General features: G+C 34.6%; 1 protein-coding gene across 2 annotated transcripts in view; it reads left to right on the top strand.

Annotated features, from left to right (window-relative positions):
- The window catches only part of LOC125667173 (uncharacterized), a 63969-nt gene continuing 41004 nt past the window's right edge, over nt 1-22965 (top strand). Inside the window, exon 1 of one of the 2 annotated variants that reach the window (XM_056157249.1) lies at nt 1-217. In XM_056157249.1, coding sequence (XP_056013224.1) covers nt 151-217 — 67 coding nt within the window. In that variant the 5' untranslated portion in view covers nt 1-150. The remainder of the gene's footprint in view (nt 218-22965) is intronic. The other variant, XM_056157250.1, reaches the window with a different exon arrangement.

A 22965-nucleotide genomic window follows, 5' to 3' on the forward strand; every position in this document is an offset into this window, starting at 1 on the left:
TTGTTGTTTTGAAATGAACTCTCGTCATACGCGTGATATAACGATATAGCCCAAATCCTGGCTGTCAAAAATTGGCGTTTACCTGTTGTACACGAGAGAAGCGAGGTCAACAGGGTACCAGTTTACCTTCGCATGAGATAAGGAGTAAACATGTGTAATGGTGTAGGCCCATATGTCGCATTTATAACATCTATGATTTTCTGTTGTTTAGAGACTGGTAAGTAGATTCATAAATCCACCTAGTTTTTGTTGACATTGTATCTCATTCAATTATAACGTTAAACCGAGCATTTGGTTCATATCTTATGTTCATTACTGGTGCGTAGAATAATTGGAATGGCGTCTCAATACGAATGGCGCTGTAAAAACCGGAATGCGACACAAAATTACCGTAATAGCGATCATATGTTTATGAGTCACTCAGGTACTTATTGCTATGAGTATGCGTCCGTATTCGTCCGTCGTGCAATAACAGGTGGATATTATAACTTCTTGATAACTACAATTTCATTTTGATTTCAAATTAGTATGAAAAATCTTCGGGATAGAAGAGACATAAATTGTAGATTTCAGGACTTTTGCTCCCCCAGGACCTTACGGATGGGGCAAAGGCTGCCGGAATGTTATCGATTTTCAAAACTCGTTTTCTCTACAAAGGTACATCTGTAAGAAAAAGTAAATCACGTAGAGCTGGAGACCCTCTAACAAAATTGCAAATTTCATGATCCTCAGCGATAGAGATACTGGTTCCTGGGTATGGCAAAACTTGGCATATTCTGTAAAAGATTTAAATCATATTTTCTTTAACGTTACTGATACCAAATTGAAACTGAACAAGATATTTAGAGGGAGCAGAGAGTCCTATCTTAGAATTGTGAATTTCATGATCCCAGAGGTAGGGATTTTGGTACCAGGGTTTATGCCAAAGTTGTCATAGTGATTAATGTTTTTATCATTTGAAATATTTCTTGTCCATTGTTTGCTGATACTGTACCAAAACTAAATGCATTAAGAAAAGATGAAACAAATGTACCGAACATGTATATTTCACATACCCAGGGTTCTGACTCTAGGGTGGATCCAAATATTCATAGTGAAAGGTGAAGATAACGAATGACGATCAGTCTCATATTTTCTTGGGATTTGTGTTCTACGGAAACATCTTGAATGTACTACTGCTGAATATCAGAAGTAGTCATAGATTTGCAGAATATATAAATTATTATAGATTTCTTAGCCCTTGGGAATAGTGATATTTTAATCTAATACTCAGGTGACTGACAATGCATGTCAGTGAACCTCTTGTTTGAGCAACGAATAGGTTATTTGGATACTAATTCTTTCTTTGATTATTACTGCATGACTGAATATAATGCACTCAAGTATTTTGCAGCGTGTTTCTTTTTATTTCATGTTATTTTACAATATATATTTTCTGATACTATGTAAAGGAGCGTAGGTATATCATCCGAGGCTCTCACGTGTGGGTGTACACCATTACTTTCATATATTCTGATAATCTTCAGGCTGCAGGGATAATGTTTGAGAGTTAAGCTGTTTGTCCTTTGGCGAAATTTATGTATTGCGAATTTTTTTGTCATCACTTTTGCATACTTTGTAAAGTAGATCTTTAAGATCTACAAATAATAATGTCAGTTTTTGTTTAGAGCTCATGTGATATAATCTTTGCTCCAAACCAGTATATTAGTATCCAAAATGTAAGAAATTTAATGGGCCGTTATTATTTTAAAAAAATATGAAATAAGTTATTCTTATAATTATTATTATTATTTTGCATTGATATTTTGGTGAAAAACACACGTTTGTTACAGTCCGTAACAAAACACTGTCCCTTCAGTTTTGTAAACCACATAAAATACATTTTTTTTTTAAATTAACCCGGCTGTCTAAAATATGTATTGTAATTTAGAGTTAAGATTAGGGTAATATATAGGATTAGCTATTCCAGTTAGTTGTTTACTTTTGTGTTTTTGATTTTTTTTTTTACATATCTAATAACCATTAAAGACTGAATAATTGGTGCGTCAATCTAAACCGAATTTTTAAATATAGTAGAATGTCATTATCCGCCAGTTTTCTCTGCTTATCCGCCATGTCATTAATTGATTTGCTATATAAGTTTAACGTCCATCTCGAGAATCTTTCCTTCATGCATGCATGGAGACACCGCCATATGAGATGAATATTCTATTGTTATATGTATCTAGGATTATAAGCTATATAAGTTTACGATTTTCGCCACGCTTCATTTGCATCACTGTTTCCGATTTACCTGTGCGGATAGCCTCGACAGGTAACATGTATACATACGATATTAAAGCTGAAAAAAATTAATTAAATATAGTAGAATTCTCTATGTCCGCCATATTTATCTGCTAATCCGCCATATTAGATGAATTTTTTATTGTTATATGTATCTGGGTTCACATGTTATATAAGGGGACGAGTTTTGTTACGCTTCACTTCACATCAGTGTTTTCGATTCGCAGTTGTGTTAAGTAGGGTCTTAGGAATATGTCAGGGGAAAAACATTAATAAACGGATCAGTTTTTGACAAATTCTGTACACACAAACCTTTTATGCAAAAACAATATGTATATATAATTAAGTGCATATTGACCCCCCATGCATTTTTCACCAGACCGACAGTCTCTACATCAGCTGTATATCACGTGATCAAATATCACGATAAAATCGTATCGTGTATGTATAAATCGTTCTATTTGCACGATACCCAGATAGCAATGCAAGTTGAAGTTGATAACTTCAAAGCATATTAAATCTTAATTTGGAAAGTGATGGGAACAAGTTTATCGTGACCTGTAACACGTTTAATTTTTGCATTGAATATGCAAGATGCGGCGATTTATGCATATACGAAGTTGAATCTAGCCTGAAAAACATGTTTTCTGTTGAAGCCACAACTTGCTCCCCTAACTTTCCTTTTACACCGAAGTTCACGTCACACAAATCAAACATTTTTCACTCAAAAACCTCGGGGTTTTGTGACGATGATGAAATTTTTATGTACGGAAACCCTGTTTATGCAAATGAGTCCATTGTGAAAGGTCAGTATATGTGCAGATTAGGGGCGATATCAAGATCAGAATATAATATGGATATTATTTTAGCATGTATGTTATATAAAGATGAAATTGAAACTATTTCAATACCAAAGAGAATTAATATAACCCATTTGACAGAAACTTTTACACTATTGCGGTTTATCGTTTGACAGCGGTGGTAAATAACGAAAAAATATTTTGACATTTCCAACCGCAAAAGGACTGTAGATATGTACTTCATGACCTTCGTCATGACGTATTTTGCATTGTGACGTGATGTAATGTGCCAGTGCGGTAAAGTACATTTTTACAGCACTGGTATTCATGGGGAAAGCCTTAACTCAGCCGCGTTTACCTGTGAGGGTAGCTTCGACAGGTAACACGTACATCTCCAATACTAATTTATAGGACATCAAAAAGAAATAAAATCACGTTTTGGAACATGCACCATGCAGTGATCAAAACTTACAACAAAAATATCAAACTGTAGTAATAAATCATTCTAATAGTTTTGAATAAATCAATTTAGATAGAATGGCTGCTCTTTACATGCAGGTACGTACAGTTGCAGTAATAATGTCAAAAAACAAAAACAACCCGCGAAATATTTTTTCGATTATCTATTGATAAAATGGAATAAACAAAGGTCATAACATTTATTCCATTCACTCTCACTTCAAGTCAAATGCAAATAAATGCGACTGTACTTACGCACATGTCATGGATGCTAGCCATGAAAAAGCATTGAATACGGACGACTATTTACCTGCGTCTATCGGTAAAGGACCGCAGATGTACGGTTGTCGAAAATATCCTAAGTAGTAGTAAAACGCCCTTTATTTGCATAATCCGTGAAACAAACGATAAACTCCATTTTGGAGGTAAGATATTATACTCTTTATTGCTTAAGACATAGGCTATGTCTTATCACATCAATTTCATAAATACATAAAAATGACATTGTATGGCGGTGTACAAATTCAAGCAAGCAACGGAAAATAACTTTTAAACAAAGTTTTCTCGAAACTTAAGTGCCAGACATAAATATTTCCCTAAATTTGTATTCCTACAGTAAACACCGCGATAAACTTTGCCCCTGCCGATCAGATATCTTCAATCAGGGGAATTATTAAAGTAGAATATGTATCCTGTTTTGTGCATGAATCCTTATACCATATACTTTACTGGTCAGAGTGTTGCAGATTTGTAAATCGGGAAATCGTTTAGATACAAAAAATGTGCATGCATGTATGAATTTGTATATATATATGTACAACAATCTACGAGTTATGGGATTGGGATTGGGGAGAGAGATTTAGATAAAGAGAGATTGATTCAAACGATGATCATGTTGTAATATTGTGCTCTAATCAGGACAAATAATATCGTTAATTCAATAAAAGAGAACAGTAACTCAATAATGCTCTCATTAATTGATAGTACAAATTCATTTGATTTATCTAAAGCACGTAATAATTAAAAATTAAACACATAATTAAATAATGTTATTTTCAATTACTTCATCTTATGCTAATTTGTCGCTCAATAGATCTTATATATCTATGACATTTTGCGTCATTACATTCTGCGTTGAACTCGATGCAAATTCCATTCTACGTTGAACTCGACGCAAATTGTACAAGTGCAAAATGTAATAATTGAGTTTATTATATTATGTGTCATTATCAGGCACATAGAATCAAGGGGAGGGGACAAGGGGGCCTGTCCCCCACCTTTATTAACACCCTTTAATTGTAATTTTGTCATAGTAAAGTAAGGAAGTAAGTAATTTTTATTTAAAGTCGGAACTATATACAGGTAACAATAAACATGAGCTAAGAGCTCTTTAACCGACTATATAGCATAAAAAACCCACAAAGCACTAATGATATATAATTGCATACATAGACATAAAAACAGAAATTTGAAATAAAACAGGACGCATACATGTATACAGACATCACAAGTCATGCATATATATACACAGGGATTAACTATATTAAGATGCACATGCAGCATTGAAAACAGTTTGCAACACAAACATAAAAATATGGATATATACATAGACTAAATAAACATGCATACCTAAGAGACAGAGCAGAGTAAAAATAATACAGTTAAATTTGTACATGTAAGCTTAGAAGCATAGTTAGAAGTTAGATCAAAACTTTAAGATTTAGGCAGGAGAGGCTGGAATCTGCATGAGCTGCATTTACAATTTAATTCCCCACACCAATTTTGAATATAATTTGAGAATAGATTATATGATGTAACATTTCTTGCTTCGTTTGGCAAAGAGTTCCAGAGCTTTGCTGCCTCATATCTAAAAGATTTAATCCCGTACCTGGTTGTTCTAGGTCTTGGTACTTCCGCTGTATTTGTATATCTAAAATTGTATGAATGGTTTTTTTATAACAACTAGATCTTGTAAAAAAAAAAGTGGGGACATTTTGTTGATAATTTTAAAAGTTTCTAAAGCTATTGTTCGCATTCTTCTGGTTTTTAGTGAAGGCAATTTAGATTGTTTTAATAGGTTTTCGTAAGTACTTTTATAGTCACCATAGATAAACCTCAGAGCTCTTTCCTGAATCTTTTCAATTTTGCGGGTGTTTTGTTCAGTGCAGAAGTGCCATGTCAACGGGCAATAACTAAAATTTGACATAATAAATGAATGATATATGGTTAATTTACCTAATTTGCTAAGATGTTTGCCTATTCGTTTAAGAACAATTAATTGCCTTGCTGCCTTTTTACAAATATTGGTAATATGTGTGTTGAAAGAAAGTTTAAAATCAATTGTAATGCCCAACAATTTTATTTCTTCATCACATGAAATTTTTATCGCATCTAAATCAAAAACTGTGTTTTCATTGTGTGTTTTGTTTCCAACAGAGATAGCTTGGAATTTTTCTGGATTTGCCTGCATTTTGTTTGATTTAAACCATTTAATCAGAGATATACTGTCATCTTGAAGTGCTGCTATTACATGATTTAAAGATTTATCTGATTTTGATAAAGTATTGTCATCTGCATAGTTGTAGAGATTACATTTATTTACAAAGTGAAAGAGGTCATTGATAAAGATGTTAAAGAGTAAGGGGCCGAGGATAGACCCTTGTGGCACACCTTTGATTATATTTGACATGATGCTGGTGTGCTCCCCTACTTTAACACACTGTTTTCTACATGAGAGATAGTTACTTAACATCTCTTGTGCTGCTTTTGAGAGACCATATGCTTTTAGTTTAAGAAGAAGTAGTTCATGAGGAAGGCAGTCAAAGGCTTTAGAAAAGTCCATTAAAATTGCTGCTGTGTACTCGTTTTTATCCAATGCTTGTTTCCAATCTTCAATTACTCTCAATAAAGTTGACTGACATCCAAAACTTGACCGAAAAGCTGCCAAAAAAGGATTGAAAACATTTTTAAAAAACATTGTTAACTGATTTTCAATTGCTCTTTCAAAAACTTTTGAGATTGCAGGAAGAACACTAACAGGTTTATAGTTGCCTTTCTCTAATGAACTATTCTTCTTGTGTAATGGTGTCACTTGTGCTATCTTAAGCTGGTTAGGGAAAGCTGATGTTGATAGGGACATGTTAATTAGTTGACTTAGAGGTTTGCTGATAACTGGTAAAGCGATGTGTAAGAGTTTTGGAGAAATTCCATCAATACCAGTGGCTTTTTAAAATTTATTTTCTTTATATTTTTTGTTACAAAGTCTTCAGTGACAGCTTTAAAGGAAAATGGATGTTGTTGTGATAATTCTGTTTTATTTGCTTTTATTGCCTGTATACTTGGGTGATTTTCATCTACTTGTTCTGCATCCCCAATATTTTTAGCAACATTTATGAAAAAGTCATGTAAATAAAAGATACATTAGGTGACCCTTCCAGCATTTGACCCCAGTTTGAAAGATTTGATATAATAGTAAGAAACCTACCAACACCACCAATTAAAAAGATGAAGACTGGGTAAAACAAATGACGAGGCACTCATAATAGAGGACTCTAACCACCCCAACCCCCAACGATTAAAGAAAATGAGGTGGGGGTTATTAAGGCAGTCATTTCATTTATTCGCTCAAATCATTCACAATGGTACCTGAGGTACAAAACTTGGTTTTGTAATTATATACTAGTAAACAATATTTCCAAGGGTATACATATATAAATAATGCATGCATATATATGTTCAATAGCACAAGATAGAGGTGGGGGCATAATGCATACACAAATATTCGGTCATATAAGAAATATACATGTCAGGGAGGACAGCAGACTATCTCCTGAATTTTAGAAATAAATATACATAGTTTTTCAAAGTAAAAGGCCCTTTCAACCCCTCCCCCACGAAATAGGACTTTGAACATCCAACGAATCATATTGCTTTGTGTTTGGGTTGATACAATGTCAATATACTATAATACATAAGTAGGATTTGCAAAAGCCAATGCTATAATTTTTGTTGTTGTTAGTAGTATCAATGTCTACATTTATATGGTCACGAAAAGCATTGTATAATTTACATCCGGATTCATGTACTGATTTGGGTATCAATAAAGAACAAAGCTGCATTTATTCTGGGGTTTTTTCCTTATAATAGATGTTTTGCACACTCGGTGCCGCCATATTTAATTACCTAATTATATATGCGTGTCAAAGGTCATAGGGAAAAAAACGACGTAATCATGGACGCAGCCTTTTGACAAATCAACGATGTATTGCTTTTCCCCCCAAAGTTTTTAATGATTTATCTCTTAGATTATGATACAATTTGTTTACATAATTGGTAAAGAGGACCAAAGGTTTACTTTAGCATATCTTTTATGGAAAAGTTCCTTTCTAGAATTTCTATGAGAAACTATATATAAATATTGACAACTACTATGATCAATACAGATACTATTTTTTAAAAGAAAATTTTACAAAAAAAAAAGGGGGGCGAGATTATACGCACGACGACAAATTTTGAAAATCACTTGTAGTCTACATATTTAGTGAAAGTCAGAAATAATTCAGGGCTTTTCCAACCCCCTTCTCTCCTTACACTCGTCAAATACACCACCATCTCCTTACATTCGTCTAATGCAAACCCTCCTTTCTTAGAATCGTCTAGTACCCCCTCCTTTTCCTTACACTTGTCTTATACACCCCTTTCTCCTTACACTCGTAAAGAGAAGGCGGTGGTTTAAATCAGACTGCTGAAAATGGATTGACTAACAGTTCTGTATTGGGTGGTGACCCATCAAATAAATTGCCTGGTTTATAATTAGTATCCTTATTATTTGCAATAAAGTTTCTAGCTTTAATATATATAGGTCTACATATGTTATACCTAAAAGTGAACTTTGAACTGGTCATTTGTCAAAGTTAGAGATAAATTAAATAATTGTGTAGACATCTCGTTTGATTTTTTTTAAATTGTCAGAAGCTGATAAGATTTAAAATCATACAATTAAATATATCTCTAACTCTGTCTCATGGGCAAGAAGAAGAAATTTATAATTGGAAAAGAATATCGTGCGGATAGGAGCTCTAATATAAAGCCAATTCAACTTAATTAGTAGATTATCATCCAGGGTCAGCAAAAAGTATGGGGCCGGTGGGAGGATTTTATTTTTCAATTTTTATTTTCTGAGAAAAATATCAAAGACAAACGAGTTTTTCCCCCAACAGATCCGCATCATTTAATGGCAGATGGATATCAATCTATGATAGAGGGCGAAGCCCTCTCACGGCCCGAAGGGTCGTGAGAGCGGAGCACTCCCTATAGGTAACACATATATACATGTTTAAAAGGAAAATATAGAAAACTAATGAAAAATTAAACCATACCTATGGAACTTGAAAATGTTGGTCCCAATGGCGTCGATTCGAATATTAGCGCGTGGACATGTATTTCTCCATTTTGAATCTCGTCTACCCTAGTTCACGTCGTTCTGAGATGTTACATACAATCCGTAAAAGCATGCAAATCTTATTTTTTAATCATATAATCACTCCTCGATTAACGCCATCTCGTGCCATGGCTCCTATTTTTGTAAATTTGCTAAATACCGACGTTGAATATGACGTCACAATGCACTGTTTACATCAATACGGGACTTTCGAGATACGGATCCACTCTGACTTTTATCGCGCGTTGAACGTAATTGTAGGGCATGTCACTTCCGGATTACAATAACAACTAAGTAAACAAACATGGAATATTTCAATTGCTATCAATTTCCTGCATTTAAATGCTATCTTTGAAAGAAAGGAATCATTACAACCATTCTATAGGGAAATGGAATTGATTAAATTATGCTAGTCGGCGCGGGAAATAAATCTAGGGAATATCTTGAGGATATCGGTAAAACTTCACGCCTTGCATCCAATGGTACGCGTCTAAATGCGCCTTTTCCCTTCCATCTAATTTACACCCAGGTACTAAGCACCAATAATGACTTGGATCGTCATCGTGGGACTGCGCATAACTCTTTACGGACCGTCTGTTAGCGAAACACCATATGTATCGATGTCAACTTTGCCCTACAATTGGTTATTATCACGTGACCGTGGTGTATAAACGTCAAATATAATCGGTCGTTCCGGCATATCCCGAAAGTTTCGTATTGCGTTATATTTCCCGCATTCAATATATAGGCGGATCAAATGTCCAAAATTAGGATGCTTTGATTAAGCTCTGTCCTCGTGCTAACTTCGGGTTGTTTTTTGTCCTGTTTTGGATATAGATACTAATGCCAATACTTTTTGCTTCACCCTCAAACACGATCACACCGCAAGACATTTTATTTTCATACACTAATTCCAGATTAAGCTTTAATTTAAGGATATAACGCGAGTAAGAAAACCATATCAATCTATTTTCTTCACGTGACTTTTCACGTTCCTATACCGGAAATGTAAACAAGGAGTGTAAATACCGGAGTCGGACATGAAAATATTCCGGAAATCGCAAGTTTCGCAAAATAAAAAAATTCGGGCCGGGCCAATTTTTGAGGGGCGGGTGGGGATGATAATCTATCAATTAAGTTGAATTGTCCTAAGCGCGGCCGTCGTGCGAATAGTGAAAATTATTGGCACGACAGTCATGCTGATAGACACTTAAAAAACCCACCAAACAACTCGTAAAACTTACTTCAATCCAAACTTCAAAATCCTTAATTGTGGGAGGGGTGACTTAATTCATAGGTTCAAACTTAATTACTACTCAGTACTGCATACCACAGAAGAGATAGAGAGAAGAGGGGGTAAGCCGATAAATCAAACCACTTTGTCATTTTAAAAGAAAAAAGACACATTGTCAATAAAATTATTGAACTGTTATCACTTCTCTATACAATGTACTACTTCACTGGGTTAATTTTAGAGAGCTAATGACTGTAATTCGATAGAAAACATCGCAAGTGAAAGTAGCGAACAGATATAAACAACCTATACTTCACCAGCTCAAATTAAACAAATGTGAATGAAACATTCTAATGTGCAACTCTTAGTGGTAACTTTAAAGTGTATTTTTTACGAATGGTATATATATATTTTTATCATCTTACATGCTTAAACAAACTATGTCTCACCAATAAAATGTTGGTGAGCAGCCGTCGTCGTTCGTTGTTTCACATTGACAAAGGACCCGGATGTAAGATTCCCCCCTATGACCTTTTGACCTAGCATGACGTTAGAGTGTGCAAAACATCTATGAGTGTGATGAAATTAAAAGGATGCCTCAGAGAAAAACATGCAAAATGGTCCAGTAGCAAAATTCTCTGTTTGGATTCAAACTTTGCAAGTAATTTCTAGTATGAATGAATTGAAATTCTGAATATTTTTATCCCGATCATTCTACTGGTACAAGGTGTAGACCTGTTTCTAAAAATAGACCTTCTGTAACAATATTTAAAGTCAAATTTTACTGGTTTTTGTCCAACTTTGGGGATAAATCAAATGGAATCTTAAATAACTGTTGATAAATCAGATAAGCACTTCTTGCAATTACAGTCAACATGGCTGACATCCATCCTGTTTAAGCGCGAAAAGGTCATGAAATTGACACATTGTTACATTTTGAAAAATATGCAAATATTCTAACCTTTTAAAATACTCTTACAGCCATAGTGGTGAATCAAATTAAAAAAGTTCTTTTGCTTATTGTTAACCAATCTATTGTATACAAAAATATAAAAAAAATCCGCAGACGGCAAATGCATTTTATAGTATTTTTCTAGTGTAGGAATATATGGTATATTTTCATGACAAAATGTCAAAATTTTTAGAGCATGGGTAGTGTTATACACACAATGAATTAAAAAAAATTGAAAACATCAAAATATGTCACTGTGGTTGTTCAAAAATATACATTTTAAAAGAAAAATACATCTATGATTTCATTCAGATCATAATAAACAACAAATCATTCATCAGAAAGGGGGGTGGTGTCACATTAAAATGCAATTTCTAACAGATACCATTCTCTCTAACAAGTTTGTAGACAAGTGCAAAAAGGTCAGATTCTAAAAAAATCTTGGAATGTGTCTAATTCAGCAATACACGTACAACAATACCTAGATAATCATCAGATTAGAATTTCAGATTACACATTAACTTTTCTGACTACTGATGAGGTTCCTTAGTACAGTCAAATAATTTTGTCTAGTATATATATATATATATATATATATATATATATATATATATATATATATATATAAACTTTAAAAAATGTACCATTCTGTAGATTGAAATATATTTCCTAATACGTTTCATAGTTATATGCTAACATGCATGGATACTTATTGAACAATTACAGAAGTAAACACATCACTGACAATACTACTCATTTGCTCAACATGATCATTTGAGTGTAAAGCAGAAACAAACATTTTTCACACAACAACTGCTTCTTTTTTTGGCTTCAGGAGGTTCAATGACACTCTTAATTTTTTGGACAAATATGAGGCAATTTAACCACTTAATGGAGAACTTTGTGGCCTTTTTTTGCATTTCAATGTCCATTCAGTTCTTTTTTCTGCTACTTCTTGGTGGAGTCCATTGTCATAAATTCCTGAAATGACTGTTTATATCAGCAGATCATGAGAAATACTGTCATACATATTAACTGCTGTGTCCATACTTGATGTTCAACTTGAATTGTAAGAATGATTTCAAATTGCCAGAAGTTTTGCAACATTCTTGCATGATGAGTCTTATGAGAGTTTTGAGATTGATCACTATTCGTTGTCTTCGCCTTTTCACAAGGATAATATTGTTGTTGAGTACTATTATCTGTGCTTCCTGTAGAACGACATACAGAACTGTTATTGTATGTAAGTATCTTCTGACTCTTGATCAGTCAATTCATGGTGTTGATTGAGCAAAACAGTACCTCTTCTGTGTTCCTTTGCTCTTGGAAAATCCTGTATGACCCGCAACATGGAAAACAATGCTTTAAAAGTTGATTAATGATTTATCATATCCAAAACCTTGCCACACTAGTGCCATCACAGTAAGGCCAAAATAAAATGTGTGTTTCCTGTTTCCCTTTTTGCTGCTGACCGTAAATATTTTAAAGATAATATACATGTATGAAAAATAAAATAAAAATCCTGAATTTGGAATTTCTATCTCTTTGCATTGGAGTTTATCTGATGTACATCTTACTAGTATTGATCTTCAAAATGTATGAAAAGCATTTGTAATGTATATACCTGTATTGAAAGCATATCAAAAACTAAGATTTCAAATAAAATATTTCAATAAAATAAAATGTTTCACCTACCTTAGTACCCTACCTAATTTTTTAAAGAGTGAAATAGGAAACACACATATCTTATTTTGGCTTAATCTAATGTCAAATACCACCTTTTTGAAACTTCTTAAACTTGACTAAATATGCAACAATTGTCTAGTATGGTGTAAAAGACAAGATAAATAGTAATTGTGAATACTTAAATCATTACATGTATATCATATGTGAGTCTGTGACTCTTGTGAAAACACTGTATATAAATTCAAAGATTTTACCTGCGCAATCCTACAAGTATTCCATTGTTAAATGGTAATATTATAAAGAATGAATTAACTCTATTCTTACTGTGACCAGGCAACCATGCAAGTTGCGAAAAAAGTACTCGTCCTGGACAAGTTAAAATTGGCCCAGGAAGAGTGAATGTCATAGTACACTCGTCATTAGTGACAAGTAAGATTTTCTGTAATTGGGGAATTTATTAACATTTGAACTAGTTCCAAGTCTCAACTACCTGTATCATGAATCATAAAACTGAACTACACGGATAGGAGTATAAAAATTGAAGATATATTGGATGAAACAGAAGCTGTAATATCACACAGATTTAGAACTTTTTGGTAAATCAATCTTTCCACTACAATTTTCCCCCCAGTGTTCAGACTAAAACGATGTACTTTCTGTTTGCACGTTACTTCCGCAGTAATGTCAACATCTAGGACCCTATCACCGGACATGATAAAGTGTATTTAAAAATATATTTTAAGATTTGTTTTGATCAAATAAACTGTTTTCTTTTATAAATTAAAAAGGAAGAAGTTTTGATGCAAAATAATTGATGTGGTTGTATGTATATACATCCTGATATTCAGTATGATGTCCTGAAAAATCATTTGTACAGAAATGATATATTGTTACAAGTTTATACAACCATATTCTAATTATGGTGATGATTCTTAATATAATGTTAATAATTTCAAATTAATTTATGATTATTGTTCTGGTTATAACTAAACAAGAGTGTGGGTGTATAAAACTCTTATTATGTCATCAGGTAATTCCAATTTTAGGAGTAGATACTAGTGTAATGTCCTGATGAACTTTTTCGATTGTTGACATGATATCTAGGCTTTTCTATGATTTGTCTTCTTGATAGAAACAAAAATATCTTTAAGAAAAACTCAAAAACTTATTGATGTCGGAGGGGGTGGGGGTGGAGTGGTTAAGCTGAAAGAGACTGATACACATGTACTACCCAGGTTCACCTTTATCATATTTACTGTTTAATGACTGAGTCAATATGTCATTTTGTTTATTCATGATTAAAATTCACTCCCTAGATATATACCAGTACACACACAGAAAAGTGGGTTATGTGTATGTGTGTGCACGTGTGTATATATACACAAGTGAAATATAAACATATGTAAAAATCATAAATAGATACACATACATACTTATGATATTTATTTTCTTCAATTTGTTTAAGAATTAGGTCCTACCTGGTCCAACCATAATTACAATTGTCCGTATCGTTCTCAACCGGCCAGTGTTGACAAAGTGTAGAGGTTGCCCCTCATTGTGGTTTAGCTTTCTGTGTTGTGGTCTGGATGACAGCACCTAGCTTTATTTCTCCTCCATTGTAACCCAAAATTCGATCGAAGCTTTTGATATATTCTTTGTCTTGATATGCCATTGTCCATGTAAATATTACAATTTTAAACATCAGAAAGATTGCCCCGGCACTTCCACATATTTACCATACTGTCCAGGAAGTTATTCAGAGCATTGTAACAGTCGCAGGTGACAAGATACATGGGCCCTACATTCATATATTTGAAATATATGGCATTCACTAACGCAGTGTTCGAAAATCCGCAAAAATCATACATCTAATGCAATATATAATGCAGTCGCGTCTGCTCGCCATTTTTCCTGTACTTGAATAAAGAGCGGTATTACGGGAGATAACTCTTCCAAACATCCTCATAATCTTGTAATATTTTTTTCATTTATGGTATGTACTGTTCATTTTTATGTTTTGCATTCTTTCTTGACTTTATAATATTCATTTACAATAAAATTCGTTTATTACCTATAAAATAAAACAATATGAATTATGTTTAGATAAAAATATCAAGTAAACAAGATATTGGTTAAACTCACTATGGTCATTATTTCAACTACTTACTTAATATTTTAGATATGAAAAGCCATCAGTGGATTTTATATATTTGTTAAAACCTAAATTGATCTTTATAATTTATATCATTACATGAAATTTTGATCTCCATTTAAACTGTACTGCTGCACCAAACTTGCATATTTTTTCTGCAATTCCAAAGTTTAGCCTACATATGGCTTTATCCTTAATTATAAGTAGATGCAGTCAGAGTAAAACATTAATATTCTTTAAATTTAATGTATGTTTTGATGATATAGCAAAGATAATATTTTTTTTAAAGTATTGCAATTATTTCAAAAGGCATCAAACTTCCATAATTACTGCTATGCATGAATGTCAATTATTGCTATATATCAAAACCAGTTGTTTCTAAAACTAGAAACACGTGAGGAAATTCCAAAGCACATTTTTCATATCATGTTACACCCCAGATAATAAAAACATATAACAAAACGGAATGTTCTATGTACCCATCTGGACGATTTTAGCTATTTTGCATGTTTTTTCTGTGAGACATCCTCTTAAAAGAAAGAAACCCACATTTGTATTCAATCTAGATGCAATTCAAAATGAATTCCTTTCTCCTCTGACCAAAAGCATGCTTCAAAATTGTTCGGTGATGAATTCCACAGATAAAATGATTAATAGGGGAAGACATAAATTCGAGCTCCTTTTGGATGTAATGAAATGTATATATGCAACTTTCTTTCAACACGAATCGAACTTGTGTAAATGTTATATCAGGCATGTATACCAGACGTTGGGATGGACACAGGGCCTGCTAATTTACTTCTCCGTTATTCTAACATACAAAGTCACTATTTTCTACATGCAAAGTTCAACCTTATAGTTTTTTTTTTTTTTTTTATTTCTAATGAAGAAGTCAATTATAAGTATCAACTCCTGTAAGTTTTCAAAACATTGTCAATCACAAATCTTAAAATAGCTGGAAATCTTTAATGCTTGTAAGCTTACAATTGTATCAGTGATCAATTATCTTTCCTTCTGTGAAATGATATTGTACATAGAAATAGGATAGTCTCTCTCTCTCTCTCTCTCTCTCTTTCTCTCTCTCTCTCTCTCTCTCTCTCTCTCTCTCTCTCTCTCTCTCTCTCTCTCTCTCTCTCTCTCTCTCTCTCTCTCCAATCAATAAATATATACATGCAAAGTGACCGTAAATAATTATGTGATTCCCAAAGAGACAACGAATTTTGAAAGTTGAACTATATTTTCTTTTATGCCTCCTATGAGAAGAGTCAGTCCAAACAGTGAAAAATAACCCAACACTGTAATGCAATGGGATGGGGGGATCTGGAAGCCATCCCTTAAAAGAGCAGCCAGCTGCTGAACTCAGATGTGGATGGAGATACATTTTAGAGATTATATGTCAAATGAAGAGATGCGGATGTGTCTGTGAACTGCATTTGAGCGCCATCTTCCCAGCTCCTGAATGTAGTATAAGTTGTAGCACCAATGCGAAAACAGTGTCCTTTGTATAATTTTGGGTTGAGGCCTATGAATGAGAGTAATTTGTTTAGCTGCTGGTTGACATATCGATGTGTGACAGGTTCCCTACTCATATATTGAAAAAGTGGCCCTGAGGTGTGAGCAAAGTGAGCAATGTAATCATACAAAGCCCTCACAGGGCAAAGTGTAAAGTGATTGGTTTCTGTTCGATGTTATGTTTGTAGTGTTTCATTATAATGATAACCACAGACAAAACACCATTAGAGAATTTGAAATTTACATTAGAACGCTGTAAAACCTGACTGGCATTAGCAGAACGAGTAGCTAATGCACCCATTCTTAAAACGCTTGAAAAGCCAAAAAGATAGCAAGCTTTGAGTAGTAACCTATTTCCCCAAATAGGTTCAACAATGTTGATGGCATGAATGATTTGATGAAGGATGTCCGTTGTAAATGGAAGCCTAGCATCCTGTTGTGGTGTTAGTGCATTGCATCCTTGTTTAAGATGAATGTCTAACCTGGTCTGTACACATTGATTCTTTATGCAAGACACTTTCACAGAAAATAGGCATTTTACGTCGTCTGCAAACTTTATGTCAAATGCAGCATTATTGAAAATTTATAACACTGTTATATTTCCTCATTTTAACTATTGTTGCACAGTTTGGTGCTCAGCCAAAAACAGGGTTTTTATTGACAGGCTTTTTAAGTTACAGAAAAGGGCAGCCAGAATTATATTAAAGGTGAAAGTAACTTATGGCATGTCAAACGTTGCAATATTTGACCCTTTCCATTTATACTGCATAATTTTCCATTTGTATTCTATATTTTCCATTTGCATTGTATAATTTTTCATTTGCATTGTATAATTTCCATTTGTATTCTATATTTTCCATTTGCATTGTATAATTTTTCATTTGCATTGTATAATTTCTATTTGTATTGTATACTTTTCCATTTGTGTTCTATATTTTCCATTTGTATTGTATAATTTTCCATTTGTATTCTATATTTTCCATTTGCATTGTATAATTTTTCATTTGTATTGTATCCAGGGAATGTTTATTTTGATTTGTTACGAAGGATTTCATTAGTTAACGTCACTGATGTACTACATCTGTAGACGTGCTTAGCACACAGGGCCGTAGCAATGACGATTCTTTATCGTGCCAACGCCTTTGCAGCGATACGGAATATCTGTTTTAAGGTCATTACGGAAAGACCCGTGATTATCACTTTAAAATGCCGAGTGTTTGGCAAAGTAGCAATCACTGTCTTTGTTTATGTCTTAGGTTTGATGCGGCAATGACAGTAACAGTTCTCGAACTCACGACCTCTCGCCCACAAACCAAGCGATATATTACTGAGCTATCGCGATCAGGTCCATGCAGGACTAGTTATTTTTGAAAATACGTAGCTAGCTCTAGTAATGACGAATCCCCCCCCCCCTGATAATTTAAAAAAAAAAGTAGCACTGTCCAGAAAAGCATGCATATTTTCATTTAGTCAGAATTCAGTAGATTCGGGGGACTTAATTCTAAAGCCTAGTGAGTCCAGTACAAAGCCTTGGCGGAGGGGGGGGGGGACTTGCAGGGGAAGGGCAAAGTCAGTGGCGAATTTAAGAGGGGGCGCAACCGGCGCCCCCCCTCCCCCAATTTTTTTTTTCAAATTTAAGGTAAATCTTGGTATCTTGTTTAGAAAAATGTATTAAAAGATAAAAGAAGCAATAATTTCTTCCATTCCCGGAGAAATAAATGACAAAATCTTTCGATTTCTTGAATTACTTTATTAAGAGAACTTAATTTTTCTAGAAACCCTTAAAATTTTCGTCATTTTACTAATTTTACTTTATCAAAAATGACATATTTCAAGCCCTATCAAATCTGTAAAATCCAGGAGCTTCCGGTGGCTTCGCCCCCTGGAACCCTACCAGGGCTTCACCCTGGACCCACTGGGGGCCGCCTCAAGGCGGCCCCCAGACCCCCTGCCTCATAAAGTGGCGCCCCGTAACCGCAATTTCTGGATCCGCCCCTGGAAGTCCCCTGGAACAAGTGCGTTCTGACAAAATAAAACGTACATGCATGCTTTTTTCGACATCAATATATAAAATCTATTTGTGAAGGGAGGGGGGGGGGGTCTCCCGGCGCAAGATTCCTCATTGCTAGCTAAATGTATGTTCAACTAGTCCTTATATGGAACCGATTGCGGTAGTTCAGTGATATACCGTTTGGTTCGTAACCGTGAAGTCGCATGTTCGAGTTCTACTCATGTCATGGCTGCATCAAACCAGTTAATACTTTCCCATACGTATTGCTATCTAAAAGTGAGAATCACAGATCTTTCGGATAATGTGACCTTAAAAGCAGACATCCCGTGTTGCGACAGGCGTTGACACGTTAAAGAACCCCACTGCTACGCCACTGTGAGCGTACATGTAGCATAGTAAGTCTATTTCTGGTACGTCACGGCTAAATGTAAGTGGGACCTAAACTAATGAAATCCTTCGTAACAAATCAAAATAAACAATCCTTCGGAAAGCTTTTGCAATGCAAATGGAAATTATACAATGCAAGCGAAAAAAATATATTATACAAATGGAAAATATAGAATACAAATGGAAAATTATACAATACAAATGGAAAATATAAAATACAGATGGAAAAATATACAATACAAATGGAAATTATACAATGTAAATGAAAAATTATACAATGCAAATGGAAAATATAGAATACCAATGGAAAATTATACATTACAAATGGAAAAGATCAAATATTGCAACGTTTGACATGCCATAGTAATTCAGACTTCTACAGCTGATATTTTTAGTGTTCTTAAATGGATGCCTGTTCATGATTATTTTGTATATAGAAAACTAGTGCTTGCTTTTAAGGTTCTTAATAACATGACACCAGAATATATGAACGTTTTTAGTTTTGTCAGCCAAGTTAGTTCCAGAACAACAAGAAGTAGCGATAGTGGCATTTTATATTTACCAAAAGTTCGAACTGAATATTATAAACGGTCTTTTAAGGTATCCTCCACAATTTTATGGAATCAGTTGCCCGAGTCTGTCAGAAGCTGTGGTTCTATTACATCTTTTAAATCAGCATATTTGCAGCATTATTTCTCAAATAAGTGATATATAGATATGATGTATATGTTTATTTTTCCCCCAGTGATATCGTGTGTATATTTTATGTATATATTTTATATTATGTTATCTATTTTTCTATTCTCTCATTTATCTGTCTGTGAATATGTTTTATACAGGACCACAATGTAACTAGCCATTTGTACCAATTGTGCTATCCTGTCTAAATAAAAGAATTTATTATTATTATTATTATGAAGGCGTTTTTTGGGGAAGGAATTTTTCTGTAGGATCTGGTAAGCTGCAAATCGTGTGCAGGTAACCTAATGTTGATACGCGTGATGAAACTGAGGATGGGTATAATTCTCTGAGAATAGGTATCCAATGAAATTGCACAAATCCACTTCAGATACTGGTATTGAAGTGCAAGACAGTTTCCATTGAAGGAAGAGCTGCCAACTTCGAGAGTATGCAATCCTTGAAGATGGTGAAAGTGCCGCCTGAAGAAGATGTTGAGAAGATGCAATCAGATCTGCAGTAAGTGAAGTGGAATAAATGTTTGTTTTGGAGATAGATATGCGGCAATTTTGGCAGCCTCCTGAAATTGAAAACGAGACAATTTATCGGCTAAAGACTTAAGTTTTCCAGGGACATGGTTTGCTTTAAACAATATATTGTTTTTCAAGCAGCATAACACAAGACGCCGGACTAATGGCATGAGGGCAGTGTTCGTTGATGATGTTTTATTTACAATGTTCACCACTGCTTGATTATCAGACATGAATAGAATCTTGTGGTTGGGTAAAGATCGGACCCATACTTCCATTGCAAGTACAATAGGGAAGAACTTCTTAATAGCTATTTGGTAATCTTCAAGCTGCTTTGGCCATTTTAGAGCAAACCACTTGTTCCCCAACACACCAACAAAACCTATAGACCCTGCTGCATCAGTCAAAAGGGTCATTTCCTCCGATTTGACCCAGTATTGTGACAGAAAGATCGATTTACCATTGAAACAATCTGTAGAAATCTTCCACATATTGATATCTGCTTGAGACTCTTTATTAAGACTGATGGAATGAAAGGGGTTTGAAATATTGCATGTAATATTAATCAAGCGGCGAAGGAAAGCCCGGCTTGGCACCACAACTGAGCAAGCAAAGTTTAGGAAGCCCGCGAGTGATTGGATTTCCGTTAAAGAAGTCTTGGATTTGCCCTGAAATTACTGCAGTTTTAATTTTTGATTTTTTCAACTTTTTCTTGTGGTAATCGACATTCCATGGAAACTGTATCAATCTGTATACCATAGATTGCGAGGCAGGTAGCAGAAGTGACTGTTTTTTTCTAATTTGACAGGACTTTTAACCTGACACAGAGAAAGAGAAAATTGGTTAAGTCATCTCGACAATTTAGTTATCAGAAGGGCCAACAAAAAGGAAGTCATTTAAAATATGTGACATACCAAGAGCGCCGAGCTTTGTATACATTGTCCACTCTAAAGCCATGCTGAAGGATTAAACAAAATGGCATGCACTACTGGCCCCATAGGGAGACAACGGTCATAAAAGATTGCAATCCCATGAAAAGCCCAGAAGATAATAGTCTTTAGGATGAATGGGTACAATTCTAAACGCATTCTGAATGTCTATCTTGTCTAGCAAACTTCCTGTTCCAAATTTTTGAACAAGTTCAATGACATTATCAATATAATCATAGCTTAATTTGGAATTCTCAGGAGGAATAAACATATTAACTGAGTTGGTCCTTGGATAAGACAAATAGTGGATAATGCGAAACTTACCTGTCTCAGATTTTGGAACAACCCCAAGTGGAGAGGATTCAAATTCTTCAAATGGAGTACTTCAAAGGGACCAGCTAGCCTACCTTTTTGTAAACCTTCTTGAATGAAATAGACTATGACTTTTGGATGCTGGGAACAGCTTTTGTGATTCTTAGAGACATTACTAGGAGGAGAACCTTGCCAACCTAAATGAAAACCCTCTGATAAACCTTGTATCAATTTTGAGTGGGCATTTTGGTCATAACCTGACAGGAAGTAATTAAGGTTGTTTAGGTTTACTGGTGCTGGTAGTGGGGTTACTTGTGTTAGATTTAGATTGCTTGGTGTAAACTAGGTCCTTGCAATTGCGCTTTGGGTGTGATCCTAAATTAAATGATGGAAAAACTGAAATAATGGTGGTTGCTAGTGCCCACAACCAGTGCCGTGTGAATGATATCCGTCTGAAGATTGACACCTAAGTCTACTGTAAAAAGCCTTGGTGCTGCCCTGGACGCCACACTATCAATGGAAATACAAGTCAGCTCCGTGGTAAGGAAGATGTACTTCAACATTAGGAGAATGTCCAAGGTGAAACGCCATCTCACCCAGGAATCGTGTGCAAAGGTCACCAATGCAACAGTCATATCCCACCTTGACTATCACAATGCCCTCCTGCTTGGCATGACCGATCGCCCCATGCACCGACTACAAGTGGCTCAGAACAACACTGCACGTTGTCTCACAAGAACATGCAACATACAGCATATTTCGCCGGTACTTCAACAACTACACTGGCTGCCTGAAAAAGCAACGTGTTGTGTTTAAAGTGCTGACAACCATACATAAGGCACTACACTCTTTCTCAGCATAATTGATAGAGCTATGTCCTGTTTACCAGCCACATAGGACTTGAGATCATCATCCGACAAACGGAAACTGGTAGTGAAGGAATCGTCAAAGAAATACGGTGCAAGAGCCATAAAAAATTAGGTGCACAATTGTGGTATAAACTGTCGTTGGAACGTCGAGAACTTGAAGCACATGGAGCATTCTGCAAGACTTAAAAACACTATTGTTCAAGCGATAAGATGCCCAGTGAATGTAAAATTCAGTGCAATATCAAGGATTCCATTTGCAATCTCTTGCAAACTGAATTTTGATCCAGTGTACGAATACCGGTGTGCCAATTTATCTTGTCTAGTCAAAGTTAACAACTTTGTTATCTTACTACCAGGTTTTATTTATATTCTTTCTATTGTTTTATCATTTCCTTTATAGCTCTTGCAGATATTTTGTCGGTATAGTATCATTGATTATTAGCACAAACATTGTACAGCGCATAGAAACTATATGTAATTTTGTGCTTTATAAATCGATAAAATAATAATAATAATAACAATCCTCTGCATTGCTGGCAGATGTGTGGATTTTGACTGGGGAAGGATTTACACTTGTCTCCCCTGTTGAATGCAAAATAAACGTTGTCCCATTTGTTGGATTGCTAACTCTTGTGTGTTGGCCCTTAGATTTTGAAAATGCTTTGACATGAAGGTCTTCCACTGACTTTCGCCAAGGAAGATTGGTGGATTGCCTTAGACGACGAAAATTG

Source organism: Ostrea edulis, chromosome 2 (genome assembly GCF_947568905.1).
Source record: "Ostrea edulis chromosome 2, xbOstEdul1.1, whole genome shotgun sequence".
Classification (NCBI taxonomy): Eukaryota; Metazoa; Mollusca; class Bivalvia; order Ostreida; family Ostreidae; genus Ostrea; species Ostrea edulis.